The sequence below is a fragment of the Ctenopharyngodon idella genome, chromosome 2, assembly GCF_019924925.1.
Source record: "Ctenopharyngodon idella isolate HZGC_01 chromosome 2, HZGC01, whole genome shotgun sequence".
In the NCBI taxonomy this organism is placed as follows: Eukaryota; Metazoa; Chordata; class Actinopteri; order Cypriniformes; family Xenocyprididae; genus Ctenopharyngodon; species Ctenopharyngodon idella.
The window spans coordinates 35,718,415-35,745,360 of record NC_067221.1 but is presented as its reverse complement, the minus strand read 5'-3'; the positions used below and the strand labels follow the sequence as shown (position 1 = coordinate 35,745,360).

The following is a 26,946-nucleotide window of genomic DNA, read 5'->3' as shown; positions in this document are numbered from 1 at the left end:
TAGAACCCAGAACCTCTGGCATGCGGAACAAAAGTTCTACCTTTAGTCCATCAGGACAATCTAATGCTAGATGCGGATTTACGTATTTACTGACTAATGTAAATACTTTCGAGACTAACTATATATTGTATTATAGTAGATGTAAGGACGAAACTATCATATTAAACGTGAGGTCTATGTCAATAAATTTTGTGCATTTATTATTGTAATGATACACACACATTCCAACACACACATTCCTGTCCCACCCACTTTTTAAAACAAAGTTACGCCACTGATGATTTGTAGTGTACTTCCTTTTGGTGAGGAGTATTTCACTGTGACACACTTGGCAACCCCAATCCTTGAGTCCCTTTCCGCCGCCCCTCTTCCGCGCGCCATCTTGTCCCCACAACTCGGCGTAACAGAACGCTTCGCGTGCGTCTTCCAACATCACAGAGAATAATAGTCAAAAACTATCTAAAATAAAAATCGAATGAATTAAGAGACGTCGGTCCGCCACTCGCGCGCCTCGTCGGACGTGTTGCCGCTTTATTCGTTAGGGGCAACGGTCATTTTCTTTCGTTTTGTATTTTAATGGCGTTGTGAAGGAACTGCCATGGCGGTTAGTCAGCAGCAACAACAGCAGCAGGCCGTGAGCAAACCGGCCGGCGGGAAACACGGCAACGTTTTGCCGTTATGGGGCAACGAGAAGACTATGAACCTCAACCCGATGATCCTGACGAACGTCCTGTCATCGCCCTACTTCAAGGTCCAACTGTACGAGCTCAAGACGTACCACGAGGTGGTTGACGAGATCTACTTCAAGGTGGTGAAATAAACACGGGCCGATGCGCATGAAGCCCGCGGTTTTCTTTTCTGTTTTCTTTTCTGTTTTCTTTTATTACTTTATGTCGTTGATGCTTTGAGTATGACTTATTGGTTGTTATTTTTCTTTTAGGCTTAAGTAATTTTTTAAATAAACGACTTTTGCTTTGCTTATTAATATGTGAGCTACAGTAGACCGTGTTAGGCCATGGAGGCTAATATGCTAACTAGTTCAAATGTAGCTACATAAGTGGTTTACTCAAAAATGAATTTTCTGTCATTAACTCAAACACATGTTCCAAACCCGCGTCCCTGACTTTCTTTAAGTAGAATACATAAGGTGAATATAGACATAATATTGACCGCTTTAGTCACCATTTACTTTAATTGTATGGAAAAGTACGGAGCCCAGGAAGTCACATGTAGGAGAATAAAACAAGACCTGCAAATATGTGGCCACACAGTTTTGCAATTCGTCCCCTCAGTTTATAAACCATACTCTCAGATTCTTTAATTGTTGCCTTGGTTTATCAAATCGCGCCACGAATTTCCAATCCGTGCGCTCAAATTTGTAAACCGTACCTTCGGTTTTGAAATCCGTAACCACAAATTCATAATCCAAAAGAAGATATTTTGAATAATGTCGGTAACCAAAAAGTTGATGGAACCCTATTGACTTACATAGTATTTAATTTTTTTCCCCATGCTATGGAAGTCAGTGGGGTTCATCAACTGTTTGGTTACCCATATTCTTAAAAATATCATCTTTTGTGTTCAACAGAAAAAAGAAATTCATACAGATTTGGGACAACTTGAGGGTGAGTAAAATATGACAGAATTTTCATTTTTGGGTCAACTATCCTTTTAAACTTTGGTAGGTTCTGATTGGCTGTCAATGTTTTGTCTTTCATCAGCTGAGAAGAAAATAGTTATGAAAGTGATTTCAATGATATCGTTCCTCTATCATCCTTGGTATGAACGGTCCTTTATTATTATTACTAAAACTATGGTAACTTTGTATTAGCCAGTACTGTTGCAACAATAAAAAGTGAAAAATATTCTAAGAATATTTGAATTTTCCATTAAAATGATTTTCCACGATTATGATTTTAAAGTATTAGCTATAAGTGAAAAGTGTTTGTAAAGGGTAATCTGAAAAACAAGTGTGGTTAGGTTGATGTTGAGACTGTGGTGACTGTTTAGAACAGTGGTGATTTGTTGAGTTATATAATATAGTTTTATCCAATTTATTGCCAGGTTTGAATACATTTAAATGGTTAATCTAATTTAAATATTTTTCTCAGGTCAACCATGTGGAGCCATGGGAAAAAGGCAGCAGGAAGACTGCGGGGCAGACGGGAATGTGCGGAGGGGTAAGTAGAAGTACGTGCCTAGAAACCTCCTCAACTTCATCCTCCCGTCATCTTCGTCACTTTGATTAAATCAAGGGAGAGATTCACTTAAACTAAAAATAAATCTAGCTTTAAATTTCATGATGTTTGTCCTGCAGGTTCGAGGAGTCGGGACGGGTGGAATCGTGTCCACTGCGTTTTGCTTGCTGTATAAACTATTTACACTGAAACTGACCCGCAAACAAGTGATGGGTCTCATCACTCACACAGATTCGCCCTATATCAGGGCACTGGGCTTCATGTACATCAGGTATGACTCAGATCCACCTCAGATGTTTAACATTAACTGAGTTTCTTTCAGTAATTTTTCACTCATTAACACTGGCATGGAGGTTCATATGGGTAAAGTTTTTTAAAAAAAATCAAATTCTAGCATTGCCTCTGCTAAGGAATATGTAGAGCAGAAGAACCCAAAATTCTGAGTCAAAATCTGCTAAGGGGTATTAAATGTAACAAATCATGTAAAAATGTATATTTAATTGGAAAATTAAACATTTTATCAAACTTTGATAATTGCCTTAATCTTTTAAACAACTGAGAAGATAGTATTCAAACTACGTTTTAATAAAATCAACCATCAAGTTTATAATGTATATTACATCAGCATTTGAGTCAAATTGGACGACTACAGGGACTCATCTCAAGATCACTCATTTAACAGTTCATCTATTGCCAAAATTGTGGTGGGAAAAAAAAAAAAGATCAGTCAAGAATAGAAAATTATTGAAAATATTATTCTCTTTAGCATGCACTGTGAAGTATTTCACTCAGTTTCACCCTGATCATCCTGATTGAATTTCAGCGAGTGTGGAACAAATTTATACTCGCATGCGTTATGTATTATGCACGTTATCATCTCTGGCAGACGGCATTTTTCACCCTCTTTTCGGAAAGCGATGACGCATTCAAAACATCTGGTAGTGTGAGTTTTCCAGAAAATGCGTGTACTCGCTGGACCTCTGCTTCTCGTAAATACTAACGTGTATTGTGCACGTTATTTTTTGACAGACATCGATGTTGTGATATTCAAATGATGTGGATTTGAAAACAGATGGGATCGTAAGGTAATAATGATTTATTTCTTAGCTGGCAAGTATTCAGTGAAGTGATTCCTATGAGTGTTATGTCGATGTTTTTAGTTCTAATATTCCAACCGACAGTTTTTGACAGACTTGATGACGTGCATAGGTGGTGAACTTTGTTTGATTTTTAGGTAATTATAAAACATGCTGGAGATGTTTGAAATGCCTTTTGGGTAGTTCAAGTTTATTTTGTGGCTTAAATAAATTACGTTATTCAGAGACTGACATGTTTGGCTTTTCAAAATTTTACATTCAGCTGTCGCAAATTTATTGACTTTTGAAAATCAAGTAAATTTTTTACCAGGAAAGGAGTGGTTTTGATGCACAAAGTTGTTTGTATTGTCTCTTATAACAAAAATCTTTTATTTGAACCCATGAAAATGCAGATCCTGTTGTAAATAATGGTGTAAAAAAAAAAAATCATTTTTTAAAAGTTGTTCCATTATTACCCCTTAGCAGATTTTGACTCCTGTATGAGATGATAATTTGGGTCATGGTACATTGTTAGTTTGGATGGTGCATATTTTTTGGTTTGACCACAGTATGTCCCAATGAATATACACTTATGTCATATATGTATTATAGGTATACTCAACCTCCTCCTGACTTGATTGACTGGTATGATGAGTTCCTTGACGACGAGGAGGTATGTCACCACGGGTAATGCCTTAATCTCTCTCTTATTTCTAATGTACACAGCTGTAATCAGAAAACTTTAGGCCAAATGCTGATTGTGATGCACATTGCTGTCCTTCAACCTTTGACCTCATTTGGCTTAATGTTCAGTATAAGATGCGCAGTTACAGCTGCAGTTGTATTTGTGGTGGTGGCAGCAGCACAAATCACAAGCAAACTCTTTGCAAATGGCCCTTTGAGCTAGATGTGAAGGTGGTTCCACTGTGGTTAAATGTGAATTCAGTGATTGGTTGCAATATTCAGATATGGCAGTATGCCTCAATGATTCATAGAGACGTTTTTATTAGACATTTTCATTTTTTTTTTTTTTTTTTTTTTTTTTTAATTTATTTTATAGAGATTGTAAATCTCAGATATCCATTAATGGGTGCTGGCTCATCTCTTATGCACCTGCACACGCGCACTCACCTGTTAAGGTAATATATTATCTATTTTAAAAATAGCCCAGAAAAGGAGATCTTATTCGCATTGAGCAGACATTGCTGCCAACATGATGGTGGTTATGTGTGTCTCTGGCTGACTGCCCTGTTCTCTCTCCCAGATGGCCCTTGTGATGCGGGTGGATTGGATATAGGGTGTGCTCCACACTCTTGGCTGGCGTTCGTGAGTGCAGTTAGAAAAGCTCACCTACCCACTCCACCCCTTCACACTCACCGGTGCATCATATATGTCAGCTGACCTGCGACCTCCTCAGCATCGCACCTATTTTGAGTCAGTGCATAGTAAGAGACATTGTGGAAGCTAATTATTTTGAAGCTCATGCAGTTGAACTATTAAACATTAATATAATAAACTATTTTCTGTTAAAAATAAATAAATAAAAAATATAGACACACAGGCAATGTAATTAGTCCCTGTGAATTCTGAATGGTACCACTTATGATAAAGGTGCAATAAAATTCCATTATTTGCCATTTAAAATCATATGTATTTAAATCTTGACTTCATACCAGCCGGCTAGAAAATGCCTTTTTATTCTACATAAGAAGGATCAGCCATTACATGACTGGATTTATATACTAGTGAATAAGTTATTTATACAGTGGCATTGCTTTTGTGTCCATGCTGTTTATTTGCTATTATAAAGTCCAAAAAACAGTCAGTGAAACAATAAAATTGTTTTAAAATTGGTGCACCTTTAAATACTGAATATTAAGTCAGGTGAGAGCAGAGGTGAAGACTCAGTATTTGGTCATCACAAATAAAGCATTTTATACAGGACAGTTTACAGTGTAATGGCTTTAGGGGTCTAATCATTAGCACTGTGTTACCAGAGGCCATGCGATAAGTGCATGTCTAAGTGTTTTTTGGTGTTAATGGTTTTCTTCTTCCTTGTCTCTGTGATCAGGAGTTGGACGTGAAGGCTGGAGGAGGGTGTGTAATGACTGTCGGAGAGATGCTCCGCTCCTTCCTGACCAAGCTGGAATGGTTCTCAACATTGTTCCCACGAATACCTGTTCCTGTGCAGAAGGCAATCGACCAGCACATGAAGAGCCGACCACGTAAACCTCCGCAAAGAGATGAGCAGGAGGAGGAGGAGGAGGCGGCACCGGCAACTGATTCAACAAGGCATGGAGATAGGCGCCGTTCCAGGTACAGCCGTTATGTGTGGGTGGGCTGAGATTATTTGGCTAACCAGATCAGCCACAATCAGTGTTTGATCTAAGGATGCAAATTTTGTCTAATTTTTTTTTCTAATTTTCGATCGCCAACCATTTTTAATTGTTTAAAGTTTTGAGACAAGCCTTGGCATAGGACAAATGTGTTTATAATTTAATGTGCTAAATAATTTTGGCGCAGATGCATAAAGCTACTTTTTTTTTCTTTTTTGTTCATTTTCCTCCCATTTTCTCTATCTCATACTACACACATACAATGGACATACTTGGATTCAAGTCTAAATCATTTTTGTTTGTTTCTAAGAGACAAAACATGTAATATTAATATTGCAGCCTGCACTGCAAACTGTGCCAAAGTCGGGCAACACGACTTGAAACAATATCACCTGTTAGCACATGCAGAAACTATTTTAATATAAATAAGATTTTTTTTCTATTAAGATATTTATTTTAAGGAAGAATGACTGGAAACGTGTAAAGTGTAAAACTTGAAGTTTTTGTCATGTTCTGACAATAAAGAGTAGTTTAAAACCAAAATTAACGGTTTGGTTTCTACAACTTTCACCTAGAAGCAAAAACCTTCCTTTAAACTTGAAAGAAATAAAGATTTGACATTTATTGTGATAATTATCGATATCGACTGATATGAAATTTTGACGTGATCATTTTTCTTTTTGAAATGCATAAATTTCTGCTATGAATTACACTTGGCTATGGCAGATTTCATTTCTTTCATTTCTTGTAATGTTATAATGTTAGAAATACTATTGCTATTTCAAAATTACCCCACTCTCTCCTATTTGACAAGGTGTCTTGTGATCAATGATTTGTGTTTTTGTGTGTGTGTTCAGGACACCTAAGAGAAGTCCGAGTCCTAGGAGATCCCAAAATCGTTCCCGGAGTCGCAGCCATCACAAAGAAAAACATGGTGCAAGCTTCGACCGTGAACTGGAGAGAGAACGAGATCGTCAGCGCAAAGAAAGGGAGGGAAAGGACAGGGATAGAGACAGGGACCGAGAGAGAGACAGGGAGAGAGACCGAGATAGACGACGTTCCAGAACACCAGACCGACCCACAGAACGTCGACGCAGCCGTAGCAGGGAACGACGCCGGAGTCACAGTGCCAGCCGGGAGAAGCGGAATGAGAGGAAAGATCGAGATAAAGAGAGGGAGGCAGAGAGTGAGAGAGAGCGGAGTCGCAGGAAAGACAGAGATCATCATAAAGATCGGGAGAGGTCAAAAGACAAGAGAAGTAAGGGAGAGGGAGAAGAGAGGAGGCACAAGGAAGATAAGGAGGATAGAAAGCACAGGGAAGAAAAGAGGAGTAAGCGCTCAAGGAGCAGAAGCAGAGACAGGAAACACAAAACCGAGCGATCTAGCAAGAAACGCTCTCGCTCAGGCAGCAGGAGCAGGCAGGAAGCAGGGGAGGAGAAGAACAGGAAGCGGGAACGCAGCCATAGTAAGGAGCGGTCACACAAGCGCAGTCGCAGCAAAGATCGCCTGCACCGTCGAGAATCCAGCAATGGACGAGAACATGTAAAACAAGAACGCCACAGTCCCGAACCAGGTGAAAGAACAAACAGTGTTCGAGCGGAGTCTCCCTGATCCAAGTCTGTCTCCATCTCCTCTCTCTCAGATTCCCTCTGCACCTTTATTCCAGTCCCTCTCTTATTACTTCATGTCCTTATATATAATCCTCTTGTGTGCCACTTGTGTTGAAGTAAACAAATGGAAAAGCCTGGATTTTTTTTTATATCTTTTTTTTTTTTTTTTTTTTTTTTCTGCACTGTTGTCCACCACCTGTGTAGATATTAAAAATGCCATTTCCTCTCAGTTGCCCATTACTGATGTCTGGACTGAAAATGGCGTTTTAAAATCCTTTTTTAAATCCATTTTCTCCCCCAATTTGTTTTCAGGTTTCTCACAAATGGCTTTGTACATAGAGCTCAGAGAATGTTTTAAATTTCAACAGAGTGACCACAGAGTTGAATTTGTGCACAGGCTGCTGAAAGCTGTGCTGACATTATGCTGTTTAATTCATTGCTCTGTTGCATCTCGTTTTCTAATAAAATTCTTGTATGGAACATAATTGCTCAGTTGTGTATTTTTGATGTAATTATTTAGATCATTATTAATGTAACAGTTGGGTTCTTTAAGTAAAAATGTTTCATTTTCTTCATAGAGAGTTTGTTAGTTTCCGCTAATGTGTAAACCTCAAGACAAGCCCTCTGTGAGCTTTCAGGTTGTTAAATTAAGACATGCTTCTGCTGTGTGATTTCAACTATTTTTAAAAGTGATTGTTGATTTCCATGTGCAGTGCAGTCCTACCCATAATCCTAGAGAGAGATCCGAGAAGTTGCTATTACTGTGAAAGTGAGAAAATTGGTAAAAGTAGTAGATGCCTATTCCCTTTAAAGCATTGTGAATGAGTCAGTCCTACTCTCAAAATTAATTATTAATAGTCAATTGTTTTATATTGAACCATTATTTCTGATTCAGTTATATCAGTTAATGGGATTAGTTCATTCACTCAGAGATGTTTAATACATTAATTTGCAGCGCTTTTTTGCTTCGAATAGGTCACTGTTGTGTCGTTGTCAGTTCATTGTAAGAACATTTTATTGGAACAGCAGGTGTTTTGTGTATGGTTGATTTATTTTACATGTGCTTTACATGTCATAATTTATAAGACTGATCACATGAAGAAATGCTCTTTATATTTAATAACTCTACTCATATACAAAACATAGGAATATATTTATAGGCTTTTTTTTTTTTTAAATCTTTGACATTTCATAAAAGTAAATCCTTCAGCCAGAGGAAAAAAAAAACAGATTTTGGAAAACATTTTAAAAGAAAAAATGTTAATCTTTTACCCTGTCAATCTATTCCACCCATAAATATTGTGGAAAAAATTAACCTTGAACTGGAATATATGTAACATGCAAAAGTGAAGTATCAGAGTTTCAAGAATTCCCAAAGGCAAGAGTTTGAGTGCGACGAGATGCATTCACTCAGGGTTGGGCAGGCCTGGTGTGGAGAGAATCAAGGGTTAATACTGGAAGGCTTTTCAAGTCATTAAAACTTTTCTTAAAATGTTAAGCTGTTGTGGATGAATCTTTAAATGCAAACAGTTGTCATGGAATCACTCAACTGCATGTGAAAGGAGGCTGTGAGGGGTAGTACAGAATTTTTTTTTTTTTTTATAGAAGTATAGCGTTTGTCCAGTGGAAGAGATATTTTCCATGTTTTATCAAATTGATCATCAACACCAAAGTAGCACACCAGACTGTACTCCCCCCTCCCCTCATGGCCTCATTTTCTTTTGTGTTAAAGGATTAGTTCACTTTAAAATTAAAATTACCCAAAGCTTTACTCACCCTCTAGCCATCCTAGGTGTATATGACTTTCTTCTTTCTAATGAACACAATCGGAGTTATATTAATAAATATCCTGATGCATCCAAGCTTTATAATGGCAGTGAACGGGACCAATGAGTATGAAGCTCAAGAAAGTGCATCCTTCCACATCCATCTATCATAAACGTACTTCACTCAGCTCCGGGGGGTTAATAAAGGCCTTCTGAAGCAAAGCGATGCATTTGTTTAAGAAAAATATCCATGTTTAACTAGTTATAAATTAAAATATCTAGCTTCTGCCAGACCACCTTCTGTATTCAACTTAAGAAGAAAGTGTAACTGATGTCGCGTCAGTTAAGCTTTTTTGTAAGTTGAATATGGAAGGCTTAGGATGTAACGTAAGCACTGAACTTTGAGAGACATTACTCTTTATTCGTAAGTTGAATACGGAAGGCGGTCTTGTGGAAGCTAGATATTTTACTTTATAACTTGTTAAATATGGATATTTTTCTTACACAAACGCAACACTTCACTTCAGAAGGCATTTAATAACCCCCCAGAGCTGTGTGGAGAACTTTTATAATGGATGGATGCACTTTCTTGAGATTTATGCGTCAGGATATTTATTAATACAACTCCGCTTGAGTTCATCAGAAAGCAGAAAGTCATACACCTAGGATGGCTTGAGGATGAGTAAAGCTTGGGGTAATTTTCATTTGAAAGTGAACTAATCCTTTAAGTTAAATATGCCATTTACCCTAACTAAGGCCTATTACTCCATTTTGAGAAATAAGAAAATGTTCATAAATTGTTCTTTATTTTCTGCTGTTATTGAGCATAAACTCACCTTTCTGATTTCAAGCCAGGTCTCACCTCCTGCCAGCGGTTGTCACTGCCAATTGATGGACATGATGAAAAGTTACAGAACTTTTACGAAAGCATATTAAATTTTGATTGTTTCTACTGATCTGATGTTTCATTACTTGTTTTGCATTTTCTGTAAGTCTTGTCTAAAAATCACCTAGTTACCTAAAATAGGCACTGAGTCTTCACTCTCTCCGGCAGCATTGCGGGCTCTTACGACAATGTGACCACTGCTGAAATTGGTGATGGAGCAGAGGAGCTGTGAAGTCATGCAGAGTTTCGTCCTACCAGAGGAAGTGACCCCATACGTGGTGTAGTTCGTAGCAAATATAGACTCATGCCATGCCACTACTCCAGATGATGCAGAGAATGTCACATTTAGAGGGGCACAAGGTACTGGGGGAAAGAAACAAATGAACAGATGAGTTATGTATGTATTTGCACTTTAAGCATCTTAATTTCCAATTTAAGTAGATAAGAAGGCAGTGCTATGATGATTGAACATTGTGCACCTGTGGTTCCAGTGACAGCAGCAGACTCGCCACTTGAGGCGGCAGAGTTCCTCGCCCTGATGGTTGCGTTGTAGGAGGAGCCACAGGGGAGGGGTATCTCAAAGAATGTGCGACTTGTCCAATAGGAGGCGAGGTCAAAGAGTGCCTGGCTGTTGCCCTGAATGTTGCCCTTGAGTCCCAGGAGATATTCAGAATTAGGACAACTCACAGTAGACCAGGACGCCCTCAAGATCTGAGTGTCATTCACTACCGTACGAGAGACAACCCTCAACCCAGCTGGAGGACAGGGAGCTGAAGGAAAGAGATGGACAACAAGACTTAAAACCTGTTTTCCCAATGGGGATCCCAAAGAAACAGAACCAAAATGTTAGTATCTGCCTTCACAATCTATTTGCCTGTATTATATACTCTATGATTTGGTGTAAGTTGCACTTGTTAGGCTTTCACATTTGGTCTGAACCCAAATTTGATTCTCTTCTCCTAGAATTCCTTTTTCATGTTACAGTAAGTAGCTGCTAACAATTCTGGGTAATGACTGGGTAATGAGAAGGTGACGGAATTTTGTTTTGCTGCTCTGTTTGTAGGCCCTTCAATATCTCGTGATCCGTCATCAGAAGCAATTCACATCTGCAAATTTGGTCAAATTGCTTTCATAATAATTAACAACTGTGCTAGAGTGGACTTGAACTATGGCCCAGACCTCCATTTTCAATCAAATTTGGGTGTGGTTCTCTTGGTGGACACGCAAGTACAAAAAACATTCCAACCAAAAGAACCGAACGTTGATGTCACACAGATTCAAGTCTACTCTAGTATGAAACACCCTTAGGGTACATCTCGAATACTAGCAGATCAGTTCAAAGAAAGCAGATATTTGTGAAGTGAGGATGACTGATGATTGTTGTACCTGCTCCCCCAATTTGAGGCTCACTCAAGGAACTGTTGCAGGTGCCATCCGTTGCCTGCACTGTAAAGTTGTACACAGTGCCGCACACTAAGCCCACCAGAGTACAGGAAGGCGCTGTGTTCTGGCAGTAGAGCGTTGTGCCATTTTCTGACTGAGCAATTCCCACGTAGGCCACTGCCCCTGTACTCCCCACCCATGACAATGAAGCACTACTGTTCCCGCATTGAATGTTTGCAGTTACATTGGCTGGCTTACATGGCGCTGCAAAATAAAGACATTGCAATGAATGTTTATACAATGCAAAAATCTTGGTCACAGAATTTAAAGAAGTTTTGTCACTCTTACCTGTTTTGAAAGTGACGTTAGTACTAGGCAGACTGGTACAGTTCTCATTACTTGCTAAAACGGTCACATTGTAGGTGTTGCTGCAGTGCAGATCAGTTAATGTGCAGTTGTTGTACGAGGTATTGCACGTCTTTAAGTCTCCATCTCTGCTGACTGCAGTAAGCAGGTATGACTGCGCCACATATGATGGGTCCCATGACACAAACACAGCCTTTGATTGACAGTCTGTATACGCCTGTACTTGTGAGGGCTGACAGGGTGCTGCAGAGGATCAAAGGAAGAAATCAGAACAACCTGAATATTGATGCAATGAAAGCACATTAGTATATATCTATGGATCAAGGGTGTCCAATCCTTCTCTCGGAGAGTTACCTTCCTGCAGAGTTTAGCTCCAACCTTAACTAGTTCATGATGGTCTTCAGGATTACTGAAACTTCTGTACAGTTTTGCTGTAGCAGACAAGAACTAAACTCTATGGAAAGGTTGTTCTCCTGGAACAGGATTAGATACCCCTGGGGCGGTTACACCATCTGTGCGCAAGTTACAACTTAGCCTAGTTTTGATGTAAATAGGCACTAATTTACAACTTACGCACTACTAAGTATTTTTGCGTTGCACCATTAAACTTGTTAACTAAATATTTACGGACACCTCCTATCAGAAGTAACAGTTGGAATAAAATAGAAGGCTGACTGAACTGCATCAATAAGCTCTTGTTTTATCTGAGAGACTGAATGAAGGATAAACTGAAATTCAGAGGCATTAAAACAACTTCTGTTAACATATTTGAAGGCTGCTATTGGATTGTTGAGGGTAAACATATTATGCGACTATGCATTACTTTACGGAGAGCTTACGAACTACTAGCTAAGTTCTGCCTTAAGAACAAATGGTGCAACAGAATAAAGTACAAAGTTAGTTACAAACTAGCTAGTTGTAACTAAGGCTCTAGTGTTGACTTTGTTCCAATTTAATTAAGAATTTGTGAGTGACTGGTGCAACCCTACCCTGGTCTAAAAAGTGCGGTTGCAATTATTTAACTAGAAAAGTCCCACAATGCAGATGTTATGGTGTATCAAGTGGTTGTTAGTACTTTATTGTGTGATTTCTGTTTTGGGTGGATATTCACTGGTTAGGTCAAGAGCCCATCCCTAGGTGTCTGTAATATTCTGGTCCCTAGATATGACTCAGGTTTCTTTAAAGCTCAAATCCCTAACCCCAAGTCGGAGCAATAATAATGGTGGCCTTAACTATTTGGATATACAACGCAATTTGCTTTATGAACAGTTATTGATTACTAATGGCTTGCTTTTTAAAATAATTTTTCATGTTTTACTAGGTGGGAATAACAGTATTGATGGTTGTACCGGTTCTGATCTTGTAGGGTGGACTGCGAAGGCTGCTGCATTGGTTGGCTGAAGCAGCCACACTAATGGTGTACTCTTTGCCGCACTGCACATTGGTAAGGTTGCAGGAAGAGGCAGAGCTATTGCAGGAATTGAGGACATGGTCTTGATCCTCTGCTGTGGCAATGTAGAGGGATTTTCCTTTCTGTGCCCTCTGCCACTGTACAATGATAACAGAACTTTGGCATTCAGCCACCACCACGATGGATGACAAAGTACAAGGTGCTGGAGAGAGAGATAACATACTGTAAGACTGGGAGACCCAGGGTTTCAAATTAGAGGGCTGAAGCTCTCAGGGGTACTTACCTGTCTCCAGCTGGAAGCTGTTGCTGGGTGGGCTCAGGCAGGCAGCGTTTGAAGCAGTGACTTGAAAGGTGTAGCTCTTTCCACAACCCAGGTCAGGCACATAACAGGTGGAGTTTGGGCTGGAACATGTGGTATTTTGACCGTCGTCCCCAACAGCCAGCACAGTGTAAGACTCTGCACCCTTATCCACATCCCATGAGACCCACGCGGAGTTAGTGACACAGTCCACAGTACCATTGACCCCCTGTGGGGTACATGGAGCTGTAGAGAAAAGAGATCATTAAGTGCATAAGGAAAGTATGGATATTGAAATTTATCTATCCATCCATCTATTTGTTTGAGAGAGTGTTCTTGTGTCCAACCTGAGACAATGTTGAGACCACTGCTTGGTTGACTCTGACAGCTGCCCCTCAGTGCCACCACACTGATATTGAAGCTCTCTCCACAGGGCAGATGTGCGATGGAGCACTGCGTGTTTGTGCTGTTACAGGAGGAGATCACACCAGTGATCTGGGACTGCATTTCCACTCTGAACTGGCTGGCATCCACTGTTGGACTCCAGCTCACCTGCACAGACCCTGAATCGCACTGCATGTTGGCAGATACGTTCTGAGGTGGACATGGAGCTGAGAAAGAGAGAAGGAACCAGGCTGTTATTGAAGGGTGGGGCAGTACCAACTATTTCAGCAGGAAACAAAAATGCAATGATGGTATAGTCCTTGCCGCACTGCACACATGCTATACAGCAATGCTGAAGCAAATTAGCGGACCTACTCATTTCACATGCAAAGTCATAACACCAAGTAGGTCTTAAAGGTACAGTAGTCTGTTTAATTTTGAAGGTGGTTCAATCTAAAAAAACATTTCCTAGTTATATTCTTCCACAGAGATAAGAATTCATAAGTCTATATTTAAGACTTTTTTCATTGTGGCATTATTGTCATGACAGTGAAGTTCATTTTCTGTTAAAATTCTCATTCACGTAATTAAGTTGAACAGGTTTTCTTTGTAGTTACTCCTACTGTATTACGACATTTTAAAATTAAATCAGTGAAATATATAACAATGATGTAAAAATACTTTACAGTTGTCTTCACTTGACAAAGTAAGTAAAATCCTCACACACGCACCTGTTTGCACTTGAGACATAGTACTTTTCACACCCCCGCAGCCACTGGCCAGTGAGTAGACAGAAACATTATAAATCTGACCACACTGCAGTTCCTGCAGATTACAGGAGGCAGTGGTGGTGTTACAAGAGTAGGAATGGCCATCATTAGACACGGCCACAGCCCTGTAAGCCTCTGCCCCATTGGCTTGTACCCACGACACAGACACAACACTACCATTGTGTATGTCGCAAAGCAAAGACGTCTGAATATTACTAGGTGCACATGGAGCTAAAAAGAGAGAGAGAGAACATGAACCATTTTAAAGGACATTCATTATTAATCTTGCCATGTTCATAATCATACACCTGCTTGGCCATATTGTTTCTTTATATGTCTTTTGAACATATGACCACAGATTAGAATATCCGACATCCAACTTTAAAGGGTTAGTTCACCCAAAAATTAAAATTTCTGTCATTATTTACCCTCATGTTGACCTTCGTTGATCTTCGGAACACAAATTAAGATATTTTGATGAAATCCAAGAGCTGTCTGACTCCTCAATAGATAGCAATTTAACCACCACTTTCAAGGTCCAGAAAGGTAGTAAAGACATTGTTAAAATAATCCACGTGACTGCAGTAGTTCAACCTTAATTTTCTATTCTACTTACGGAAAAAATGTAACTGGCGCTGCGTTCATTCCGGAAGTAAAATAGGGAAGGCATAGGACATACAGCGTAAGCTTTTTGAAGAATACGAAAGTACGGTTTTGGCGGAAGCACTTGGAAGGCAATCATTTGTTTATATAAAGCATATACATTTACATTTTTTTCGAAAATGACCAATCGTTTCGCTAGATAAGACCCTTATTCCTCGTCTGGTATTGTTTAAAGCCCTTTGAAGCTGCACTGAAACTATAATTTTGAGCTTCAACCGTTTGGAGGCCATTGAAGTCCATTATAAGGAAAATAATCCTGGAATGTTTTCATCAAAAACCTTAATTTCTTTTCGACTGAAGAAAGAAAGATATGAATGACATGGGGGTGAGTAAATTATCAGGAAAATTTTATATGAAAGTGAACTAATCCTTTAAGCTGTTATTTTTGTTTTGTTTTTGCGCACAAAAAGTATTCTCGTCGCTTCATAAAAAAAGGTTGAACCACTGCAGTCACATGGACTATTTTAACGATGTCTTTAGTACCTTTCTGGACCTTGAAAGTGGTGGTTAAATTGCTGTCTATGGAGGAGTCAGAGAGCTCTCGAAGATGAACGAAGGTGGAGCGAATTGAGGGTGAGTAATTAATGACAGAATTTTAATTTTTGGGTGAACTAACCCTTTAAATCATATGCAGCATTAAATCTGAGCTCTGTCATCAGGTACACAACAGAAGCAGTGGACTCACCTGACTGCAGAGTGAGGTATGTGTTGCTGTTGTCACATACTCCATCCATAGCAGTGACGGTAAGGTTATATCTCTGGCCACAGTGCATGCCGAGTAATGTGCAACTGTGGTCGGAGCTCGTGCAATTGATGCGATGTCCGTCAGAACCAGCAGCCTGGACTACGTGATGCGTGACGTTATCGGTGAGCTCCCATGTTACAACAGCAGAGTTGGTGTCGCAGTTGAGCAGGGCGCTAGCATTCTGTGACTTACAGGACACTTAAGTGAAATGAAATATTAACAATTACTATAATTAACAAAATAATAATTGTATACTTTAATTAGTACTAACACCAGTAATAGTGAGAATTTTTCAATTATTTTGGGAAGCACTTTTTTGTTTGTTTATTTCTAAGGTACCTGTATTTAGCACAACTGGTTGGCTCGGTGCAGTGCTGCAGGTCCCATCACGTGCGCTGACAGCCAGACTATAGTTCATCCCACAGAGCAGGTCTGAGAAGACACACGCTGTTCCAGTGCTGTTACACACTGAAGTATAGCCACCGCTACTCCAAGCAATCACAGTGTAGGAAATGGCACCCACGCTTTGATTCCAGGATACAGATACGTCTCCAGTCGTACAGTTTACTCTGCCCTGCACATGACTAGGTACACATGGCACTGCAAAGAAAAAAAGTTTGACAATTAAATTGCTAAGTATAAAACTTGACTTACATTGTTAGAATTTCCATTCAAAATGTAACCAACAGTCATGTCTGTGTCGTAATATTTCCATACTGAAACATTCCATATTGTGATAAAGGAGACAGCATTGGATACAAAAATGGAGACTGTACCAGTGTTTATTTCTAAGATGGAACCTCCTGATGTCTTGCATTGCTGATTTACTGCAATGACGCTGACACTGTACGAGGAGCTACAACGTAGCGTTTGCAGTTTGCATTGCTGTGCAGTCGTGTTACAGGTATTCACTGGACCTTCAGGTCCCGCGGCAGACACCAGGTAAAACGCCGCCCCGCGGCTGATGTTCCACCTTACAGTTAGAATGTTAGACAAACAGTCCAGCTCAGACAGCACGTTCTGAGGAGCACATGGAGCTGGGAGAAAAAAAAAAACAGGTAAACCATTTGAGATCTGAGATATGGGTCATTCTCAACAGACTATATAGAAGTCAAGCCATCAGTGTTTCTGTATTACCTGTTGACAGGTTCGCAGGTGAACTCTGTGCACTTCTGCATTGCTTGTTACTGGCTTTGACAGTGATCTGGTACTGTTGACCACAGAGCAGCTCTGATAGAAAGCCACTGGTAATGTTGGTACTGAATGACAGCACGTTCCCATTTCCACTTACTGCTTCCACTGCATATGTCTCAGCTCCAGCACTGGAAGCCCAGCTCAGAGTGGCCAGCCCCGTGCCACAGTCCAGGATGGGCGTCAAAGCTTGAGGAACACATGGGGCTAAAGAGCCAGAAAAAAGAACAGCATTAGAAACTCCCATGAGGTTTGTGCTTACTTGCATAAACAAGAACAGAACATGTCAGGGTATTATGAAAGATAGCTTTTATTTCAAATAATATTTGGTTTGTATTGAACTTAGAAAATGTAATAATAATGTGTAATTAAATTGATTAAATCGATTAATCACATCTAACATAAAAGTTATATATATATACACACACACACATATAATATATAAATATAATAAATATATACACACATTATGTAAACAAACTTTTATGTTAGATGCGATTAATCATGATTAATCGATTTGACAGCACTAGTAATTAATAATCATTAGAAGTTATTATTTTTCTCTTGTGATGAACAATATTTTCATTGCAAAAACAAAATCCCAAAAATACTATTTTTCATCAGTATCCATGACTTGTTTTCAACTAAAAACACCTATACATCCTTAAAATAAGATAAATCTAGTAACTTCAATTGCCTCAGAAGTATTTGGACACTTTAGAGACATTGTATGAATTTTTTTACTGCACTGGATACAAAATATCAAGGCATAGAATCTGGTCATAATCTCCAAAAAAATTAAAAATATGCACCTTGTTCAGAACTGATTTCACTATTTTTATGATTACTTTTTACCAACTGATCTGCAGTCAATATTTCACAATTTTACAATTTTTACTGTATTTTTAATTAATTATTCCAAGCTTTTGACCAGTAATGTATATGGCTTCAAAATGTAAAAAAAATATTTATAAAATATTTTAAATAAATGCAAGTGTATTGCATTTGTTTTGCAATACACTTGCATTGCAAAAGCATTTGTTATCTAATACACATTCATACATTTTTTAAATTTCATTTAACTGTTATGTAAATTGTAAGTTCTAAACTACACAATTTCATCCTACAGATGCAAACCTCTGGTATATTTATCATTACAGTGTCTTACCCATGTGTATGAAGGTGCTGTTGCTACGTGTACTTGTGCAGCGGCTGTCATTGGCAGTAACTGTGACGTTATAGATTTCACCACAATGCAGGTCCTCCCAGGTGCAGCTGGTCCCATTAGTGACGCACAGATGTGTGTGTCCATCATTACCTATTGCTGTGGCAGTGTACATGTTTGCCCCATCGCTTGGGCCCCAGCTGACAGAACCCACCTGGTTCTTACACTCCACATATGTCACGAGATTATGGGGCGTGCAGGGTGCTGGAACACAACACACATTACAAAGGTAAGTCAACCCATTTCCTACAGTACTGCCTCAAATAAAATTTATAAGCAGAGTAACAGATCAACTTGAATTATTTGCTGATAAATTCTTTTTTAAAATAATAACAGGAAATCACATACAATCTTTGTTTAATGTTGTGTGTTTTGTTAAATCCACATCAATTTTATGTATAATTTCACTGACATACCGAGTCTGAAAACTGCAGGGGCGCTCACTGGGCTGTCGCAGCGATCATTTTGCCCTTGGACAGTCACATTGTAACTTTGTCCACAGAGCAGTGACACAGACAGGCTAGTAGAACTGGTGTTAAAGTCTACGGTATATCCCAGACTCCCTTTTGCAGTCACAGTGTAGAATGACACCCCTTTTGCATTTGACCAGTTGAGCGCCACCATCTCACTATTGCATGACATGTGAGCAGTCACATTTTCTGGTCTGCAAGGGTCTGGTGAAGTGAAGGGGGATTGTTATATTGTAGCAATGTATAGAGTTGTTCTGTAATCATTTAAATAAAATAATAATAAAAACAAAAAAATATTGACATTAAAAATAAAAATAAACATTATTGTTATTATTAATAAAAACATTAATATTAAAAATACAAATAATAACAATAAAAATAAATATACAAACATTTTTAATAATAATAATAATTAAACCAAATATACAAATGTTTAAAAAAAACAATAAAAACAAAATTAAGTATACAAAATATTAATGATATTAATAATAATGATAATTAAATTATTAAAAATATTAACAAAAATAAATATATACACAAATGTATTAATAATAATAATATGATTAATAATATTAACCCTCTGAGCCCCTTCATTTTTGGGTCACATATGGTACCTTTGCGGTTAAAAGTGGCCGAAGCCTTGAAACAAATTTTTTATTTTTCTGGAAAATCAATGTAATATATTTTTGTTCAATAATATTTTTTGATTATTATTTAGAATTTTGGGGGGATTTATGATACTATGCTATATATATATATATAAGCTATTTTCTTACAATAAAATTAATATTTTTTTAATTATTCAATAAATATATTTTATTAATTATATAATATATATCAATAAATGCAATATATTAGATTCAAATATAGTGAAGGCCTTTAACATATCCAAATCATGTCCATGATTTTTTTGTATGTTCACATAGTCACATAGACACATAGTCTTTAATGCGACAAAAGTCACCAAGTGTCATCCCATTACGATGACGCAAAAAAAAAATTCCTATATTGGTCATTTTTGACCGTGAAGGTACCAAGTGTTACTTTTTATTTTTCGACGTTTAAACATATCATCATGTCCATGATATTTTGTGTGTCCACATAGCTAATGCGACAAAAGTCACCAAGTGTCATCCCATTCCGATGAAGCAAAACATTTAAAAAATTCGAAATGTAAATTTTTTTGGTCAGTTCTGACTGAAGAGGCCCAGAGGGTTAAAAAAACTAGTGTTAAAAAAAATAAGGCACAGAGTGTGTGAAGGGTGTGTAGCTTCCACATTTTTTTTTTTTATTAAAGGCCCAAGATGAGATATCTGAGGGTCTTTTTCACTGCAAAATGCTATACCTGTAGTGAGGTATACAGGTGCGCTGGCGCTGCTTTGGCAGCGGCCGCTGTAAGCGGTGACAGTAAAAGTGTATGTCTCTCCACAGCCCAGATTAGAGAAGGAACAAGTGGAGGAGGTGGAGTTGCAAAACTCCTGGTGTACTCCTCCTGCACTGAGAGCTCGGGCAGTGTAGTAATCCACTCCTTCTCTCGCCTCCCAAGACATCACGGCCGTGTTGTTGCCGCACACATTATCGACTGCCGCATGCAGTGGCACACAAGGTCCTGCGGAGTGGTCACAGAAAGATTGGACCTTAATTAGCCTAATTAACTTTTAACCCCTTCGACCCGTAATGGATTGCAAACTCACTGGACTGGAACGTGACATTGGTGGCGGAGGTGATTTGGCACTGCTGGTTCGTAGAGGTGAAGGTGAGGTTATAGAGTTGTCCACACTGCAGGGACGAGATGTTACAATGGTTCTGTTGGGATGAGCAAGAGAACCTTTGACCTCCTGATCCCAAAGCCATCACAGTGTAATTCTCCACCCCAACCATGACGCTCCAGGACACTAGAGCTGAATCTGTAGCACAGTCCACGATGGCAGACACACTGGTGGACAGACAAGGTGCTGAAAAATAAAGAATATTATTCACTAATATTTCCTTTTTACTAGTACATATTTTATTTAACACAGTTATATACAATCTTAGAAAAAAAAGTTTAATTGGGGATCTATATAGAACATTAGAGTTCTTGAATCAATTTTAAGTTTTATACCAAAATGGTTCTAAATAAGGAGAAATGTTTTAAATGATTGCATAATACTGTTTAGTTCATAGAATTTAATTAAAATTAAAAATGAATTGAAGCAAAAATAATTAAAACTAAATCCATAAAATTATCCCATGATGGGAACCACTAAATTTTTTTTTTTTTGTCCTCACAGACCTGATGTCATGTTGACCCCTGTGCTGTCAGAGCTGTTGAACACCTCTCCGATGGCACGGACTCTGACATAGTACACTGTTCCACAGTTGAGATCAGGTACACTGCAGTATGTACGATCTGTTCGACAGGAAGTGGAATGACCATTTTGACCTTCTAGGAATGCAATGTATCCCACTGCAAACTGGCTAGGCTCCCAGGAAACAGTAGCATTGAGGGTGGTGCAGTTTATGCTAGCTTTGACGTTCTGAGGAGGACAGGGTTCTGAAATGACATGAAGAAAATAAGACTGATTCAAGATGAACACTTTAAATTTCAATCTGCTCCTCACACAATGCTATAATGTGGCTTCAAATGATCTGGATATAGAACACAAATATTATGGATTACTAAATTTTTGTCCCTTTTTTAGCTCGGAAAAAAGCAGCTCCACAGAAGAAAGAGTGAATATTCCTTTAAAATCAATGGTCACATGACTAACCTGTCTTGATTGGATCATAGGTCGCAGTGAAATTGCAGACACTGTTGCGAGCCGTCACGCTGATGTTGTAGATCTGACCACAGCCCAGGCCTGGCAAGGTGCAGCTTGTGTTAGAGGTCTCACAGGTCACGGTCAGGCCCTCAGCGGTCACAGCCACTGCTGTGAAGTTGGCGGCACCTTTTGTGACATCCCAGGAGAGCAGAGCGGTGGAAGGACTGTACTGCACTATCAGATGCTGAGGAGCACACGGACCTGCAATGGTATGATAACGGCTTAGTTTTATTCATTTTTTAAAAAGTATAATTTATCATTAGCCTCATGTACAAATTGTGTAGTACAATTAAGTGTGACTTATTCACTTTACTATATATAATTTTTAAATTATATATTATATAATATTTACTATATATACAGTCAAATCAAAAATTATTCAGACATTTTTTATATATTTTTACTAGTGGGTGCAGGACACTATAGTGAGGATAGCAAAATAAAGTAAACTGTGACATATTATACCCAAAAATTCTTCATACAGTGGACTACCAGTAAAACTGATAAAAATTTGGAACCAAAAATTATTCAGACACTTTGACCTGACCATGTTTTGTTTAAGTGTTATCTGACATAATTAAGATAAATTATTTCTGACACAGTTTAACTCTGAGATCTTGTCATATTTTATTACCATTTTTTTAAACTATAGTGAATAAACTGTAATAATGAATGAAATGTTCAAGGTGTCTGAATAAATTTTGGTTTGACTGTATAAATATATATATATATATATATATATATGAATTGAACCGTCTACTAGTTCAGTCTTGTGGAAGTTAGCAAAACTGATTTGACAGTCTCAGCTGAGGACTCTTATTTGATCACAAATGAATCCGATTCACTAAACCTCACCTGTGATCAGGGAGCCATTCATCTGTGCACTGGAATTGCACATGGATCCCAAAGTCTGTACGTTCACCATATACTCATTGCCACACTGCAGGTTGCCCAGCTCACAGTGCGTGATGGAGCTGTTGGATGTACAGCTAGCCCTGTTGCCCAGCGGTGCCAAGGCAGAGACAACGTATCCCTGAGCACCTGCACCATACTGCCATGACACAGTGGCTGTACCCAGCTGACAATCCAACACTGCCTTGATGGAGCTGGCTGTGCAGGGAGCTATGGGTAAAAGCAGAAGAGACACTGAGAATGATAACATTTAAAGGGTTAGTTCACCCAAAAATGAAAATAATGTCATTTATTGCCTCATGTCGTTCTACACCCGTAAGACCTTCGTTCATCTTCAGAACACAAATTAATATATTGTTGATGAAATCCAATGGCTCAGTGAGGCCTCTATTGAGAGCAAAGCCATTCAAACTCTCAAGGTCCATAAAGGTACTAAAAACATATTTAAAACAGTTCATGTGAGTTGAGTGGTTCTATCTTAATGTTATAAAGTGACAAGAATACTTTTTGTGCCAAAAAAAAACAAAATAATGACTTTTCAACAATATCTATATGGGCCGATTTCAAAACACTGCTTCATGAAGCTTCTGAGCTTTATGAATCTTTTGTTTCGAATTAGTGATTCGGATCTCCTATCAAACGGCTAAACTGCTGAAATTACGTGACTTTGGCGCTCCGATTCACTGATTAGATTCGTAAAGCTCTGAAGCAGTGTTTTGAAATCGGCCCATATAGATATTGTTGAAAAGTCTTTATTTAGTTTTTTTGGGCGCACAAAAAGTATTCTTGTCGCTTTATAATATTAAGATAGAACCACTGAACTCACATGAACTGTTTCAAATATGTTTTTAGTACCTTTATGGACTTTGAGAGTTTGAATGGCTTTGCTCTCAATAGAGTCCTCACTGAGCCATCGGATTTCATCAACAATATCTTAATTTGTGTTTGGAAGATGAACGAAGGTCTTTACGGCTGTAGAACGACATGAGGGTGAGTAATAAATGAAATTATTTTCATTTTTGGGTGAACTAACCCTTTGATTGGTTCTTCATTGGTAACATGGCGAACAAAGATTGAAATGTTCTGAAGTTTGGAGTTGTTTAGATTTTTGTTCTTGAAAGTAGTCTCTTATGCTCACCAAGGCTGCATTTATTTGATCAAAAATACAGTAATATTGTGAAATATTATTACAATTTAAAACAACTGTTTTCTGTTTTAATATATTTTAAAATGTAATTTATTCCTGTGATGGCAAAACTGAAGTTTCAGCATCATTACTCCAGTCTTCAGTGTCACATGATCCTTCAGAAATTATTCTAATATGATGATTTGGTGCTCAAGAAACATTTCTTATTATCAATGTTGAAAACAGTTTTGCTGTTTAATATTTTAGTGAAAACTGTTATATATTGTTAAATCTTTATGAATATCTTTACTGTCACTTTTGGTCAATGTAATGCATGAATAAAAGTATTAATTGCTTTTGAGAAAAAAAATCTTAGTTTGAACAGTAGTTTATCACAAAAAATTTCTATATGAATAGAATAGCAAAATGAGAACATAGAAGTCTGGGTGCTGTGTCCTACAATGCATAGCGCTCGTCCAGACAAACTCTTGTCTTATTAATTTAGTGCAAAGATATTTTTTACACAAAATTTGAGATTTTACACAAAATTAACATTTATTTTCGTTTATAACCGAATGCCACTCACTGAATTAAATGTGCACTGCAAAGTAATCAGGTCATATAACAAGAAAGTAACATACAATTGTTTACAGCTTGTTTGAAATGTTGCATAATGTATTTTACACAGTATTTTTTTTACAGTGCAGTGTATATTTACTGCACGATATGCAGAAAGCAGTTCCGAACATAATTAATTTAGCAGAGGGCCTCTGTGCCTACATATGCTTGAATATGTTTGAATATACCTGAGTTAGTGTTCACTGTAGCACTTGGAGGGCTGCTGCACAGATTATCTGATGCCATCACATTGACGTGGTACAGCTGACCACACTTGAGCCCAGTCACAGTACACTGTGAGCCCGTAGACTGGCAGGTGGTGGAGAGTCCATTGCTGTCCTGCGCGGTGGCTGTGTACTGCTGTCCTCCTGCACTAGATGTCCATGATACCACTAAAGCATTTGTCAAACAATTCACGGTGGGCAGAACATTCCATGGGGTACAAGGCACTAGAATACAAAAAGCAAGAAAAAAACATTATGTCTTAATTCAATCCTTTTTATGTTATCTGTTTTATTAGCCTAGACTGAATTACATTCCTCAGCTTTAGAAAGAATCATGATATGGAATAGGAAATAAACTGATTGGGTTCTGATTGTGTTACTCAGCTATATGTCATATTTTATTACCTGCTTGGACCTGAACAGGTGCACTGTTCCCACTGCTACAGTTGCTGCCTTTCGCCTTCACTGTGATCGTGTAAGACTCTCCACAGGTCAAAGTTAAAAGGTCACAGGAGGTGGAGGCTGAGGTGCAGTTAGCTGAGAGGCCATTAACACTACTGGCTGTCACTGAGTAAAGCTCCGCCCCTTGGCTGCTCCCCCAGGTTACTGTTGCAATGTTGCTACTACAGCTGACATTGGCCGATACGTTTTGTGGCACACAAGGAGCTGGGTGAATTACAGAAAACAAAATAAGTACATGGTTAACTTTTAATTTTTTTAAATTTTTGTTTTAAGAATATTCAGAGTCCTGTCCACTTGAATGCTAAATAAGTTTAATACTATGTGTTTTGGGTCGTTTCTACAAAGAAACAATGTGGTGATGGAGCTTAGGGTTAGTTCAACCAAAAATGAAAATTATCTCATGATTTACTCACCCTCAAGCCATCCTAGGTGTATAAGACTATCTTCTTTCAGACAAACACAATCGGAGATATATTTAAAAATATCCTTCTAAAGTGAAACGATGGGATTTTGTAAAAACAAATATCCATATTTAAAACTTTATAATCTATAATAACTAGCTTCCAGCAGACAGCTGTACACATCGATTTGTGGTGGAAGAGTAACCCCTGACGCGATGCATGACGTAATGACGAACGCAGAAGCGCAGAGGATAGAGCAAAACAAAACACCGGTCATGAATAAGAAGTCTAAAATGAGAAATTTTAAAGAGAATTGTCGGAGGATTTCGATATAAGAGAAGAGGAGCTTGAGTTTGTTGCCCAGCCCTATTTGTTTAAATCGCAAGAGGCGTCTAAGCTTATGCTACTCCTATGTCGTACATCGAGTCACGGGTTACTCTTGTGGCGCAAGTAGACTTGCGCAGTATAGGAAGCTATAAAGTGTTAAATATGGATATTTTTCTTACAAAAACCCATCACTTTGCTTCAGAAGGCCTTTATTAACCCCCAGAGCCGTGTGGAGTACTTTTACGATGGAGGGATGCACTTTTTTGGCTTCAAAATCCCCCCATTCACTACCATTATGAAGCTTGGAAGAGCCAGGATATTTTTAAATATATCTCCGATTGTATTTGTCTGAAAGAAGAAAGTCATATACACCTTGGATGGCTTGAGGGTGTGTAAATCATGGGGTAATTTTCATTTTTGGGTGAATTATTCCTTTAAGTTGTATTTAACTGGCCATATTCTTTGAGACAAAATTTCAAAAGTGCTGCGAACTATGATATACTGTACTTTACAATTTCTCTATTTAAACACTAGACATACTTGTTGTATGTAAAATGATTATAAGGTTATACTGTAGAGGAAATACTTACCAGTATTGACACGACGCACTTCGCTACGTTGCCCAGTGCAGTTGCCACTCATAGCTGTGACTGACACGTTGTACGCCTGACCACATGCCAGGCCGCTGATGTTACAGGAAGTGCTGCTGGAGTTGCATGTTAGCGTAATTCCCTTATCACCTTCTGCTGTTACTGTATAGTACGAAACAAGGCCACTAGATGCTGCCCAGGAAACAGACGCAGTGTCAGACCCACAGGATAATGACACATTGACTTGAGTGGAAACACATGGAGCTGGAAAGAAAAGATTCAAATGATGTGTTGCACAAAATTTTAGAGCAACAGATTATTTGATGCCATAAGAAAGGGTTTAAATTAGTGTCTAAGCTAATTGTGCTTTGAATTATTATTTGATGTCATACCTGTGTCTAGAGTGACCAGGGGTTTAGAACAGGTTGAACAGTTCTGGCCGTATCCTGTAACACTGACGTTGTAGTGCTGACCACACGGCAATGAGGTGATGTTGCATGAGGAGCCATTGGTGAAACAGCTGTGCTTTTGGGCGTCCTGGAAAGACTGCAGTGTTGCATTGAAACTTAGTGCACCATTGCCTGGTGTCCAAGATATGAGTGCTGAGTTGGTGCGACAATCCAGTTTGGCCTGAATGCCAGTATTTGGACATGGTGCTGCAACATGAAAAAATGCTAACACATCAAAATGCTGTTGTATTTTTA

The 26,946-nt window shown here is 38.5% G+C and overlaps 2 protein-coding genes across 9 annotated transcripts in view; one reads left to right on the top strand and one right to left on the bottom strand.

The window, feature by feature from the left end:
* The first annotated feature begins 336 nt into the window (after window positions 1-336).
* Window positions 337-7,705, top strand: prpf38b (pre-mRNA processing factor 38B). Its single transcript, XM_051912329.1, has 6 exons — window positions 337-808; window positions 2,112-2,180; window positions 2,318-2,469; window positions 3,887-3,947; window positions 5,346-5,590; window positions 6,468-7,705. The coding sequence occupies exons 1-6, from the start codon at window positions 599-601 to the stop codon at window positions 7,219-7,221; spliced, it is 1,491 nt and encodes a 496-aa protein (XP_051768289.1). The 5' UTR covers window positions 337-598; the 3' UTR covers window positions 7,222-7,705.
* Window positions 7,706-8,034: 329 nt separating this feature from the next.
* The window catches only part of fndc7rs1 (fibronectin type III domain containing 7, related sequence 1), a 31,673-nt gene continuing 12,761 nt past the window's right edge, over window positions 8,035-26,946 (bottom strand). For 2 of the 8 annotated variants that reach the window (XM_051912228.1, XM_051912237.1), the window contains 25 exons: window positions 26,635-26,898; window positions 26,243-26,506; window positions 24,868-25,128; window positions 24,427-24,687; window positions 22,438-22,704; window positions 21,532-21,783; window positions 21,054-21,314; window positions 20,473-20,733; window positions 20,124-20,387; window positions 18,725-18,982; window positions 18,252-18,512; window positions 17,030-17,290; window positions 16,669-16,929; window positions 16,232-16,492; window positions 15,833-16,090; window positions 14,446-14,715; window positions 13,678-13,941; window positions 13,316-13,576; window positions 12,971-13,234; window positions 11,604-11,864; window positions 11,259-11,519; window positions 10,352-10,642; window positions 10,005-10,235; window positions 9,823-9,867; window positions 8,035-8,646 (listed from right to left, as the gene is read on the bottom strand). In XM_051912228.1, coding sequence (XP_051768188.1) covers window positions 9,845-9,867; window positions 10,005-10,235; window positions 10,352-10,642; window positions 11,259-11,519; window positions 11,604-11,864; window positions 12,971-13,234; window positions 13,316-13,576; window positions 13,678-13,941; window positions 14,446-14,715; window positions 15,833-16,090; window positions 16,232-16,492; window positions 16,669-16,929; window positions 17,030-17,290; window positions 18,252-18,512; window positions 18,725-18,982; window positions 20,124-20,387; window positions 20,473-20,733; window positions 21,054-21,314; window positions 21,532-21,783; window positions 22,438-22,704; window positions 24,427-24,687; window positions 24,868-25,128; window positions 26,243-26,506; window positions 26,635-26,898 — 6,041 coding nt within the window. In that variant the 3' untranslated portion in view covers window positions 8,035-8,646; window positions 9,823-9,844. The remainder of the gene's footprint in view (window positions 8,647-9,822; window positions 9,868-10,004; window positions 10,236-10,351; window positions 10,643-11,258; window positions 11,520-11,603; window positions 11,865-12,970; window positions 13,235-13,315; window positions 13,577-13,677; window positions 13,942-14,445; window positions 14,716-15,832; window positions 16,091-16,231; window positions 16,493-16,668; window positions 16,930-17,029; window positions 17,291-18,251; window positions 18,513-18,724; window positions 18,983-20,123; window positions 20,388-20,472; window positions 20,734-21,053; window positions 21,315-21,531; window positions 21,784-22,437; window positions 22,705-24,426; window positions 24,688-24,867; window positions 25,129-26,242; window positions 26,507-26,634; window positions 26,899-26,946) is intronic. The other 6 variants (XM_051912255.1, XM_051912263.1, XM_051912247.1 and 3 more) reach the window with 5 other exon arrangements.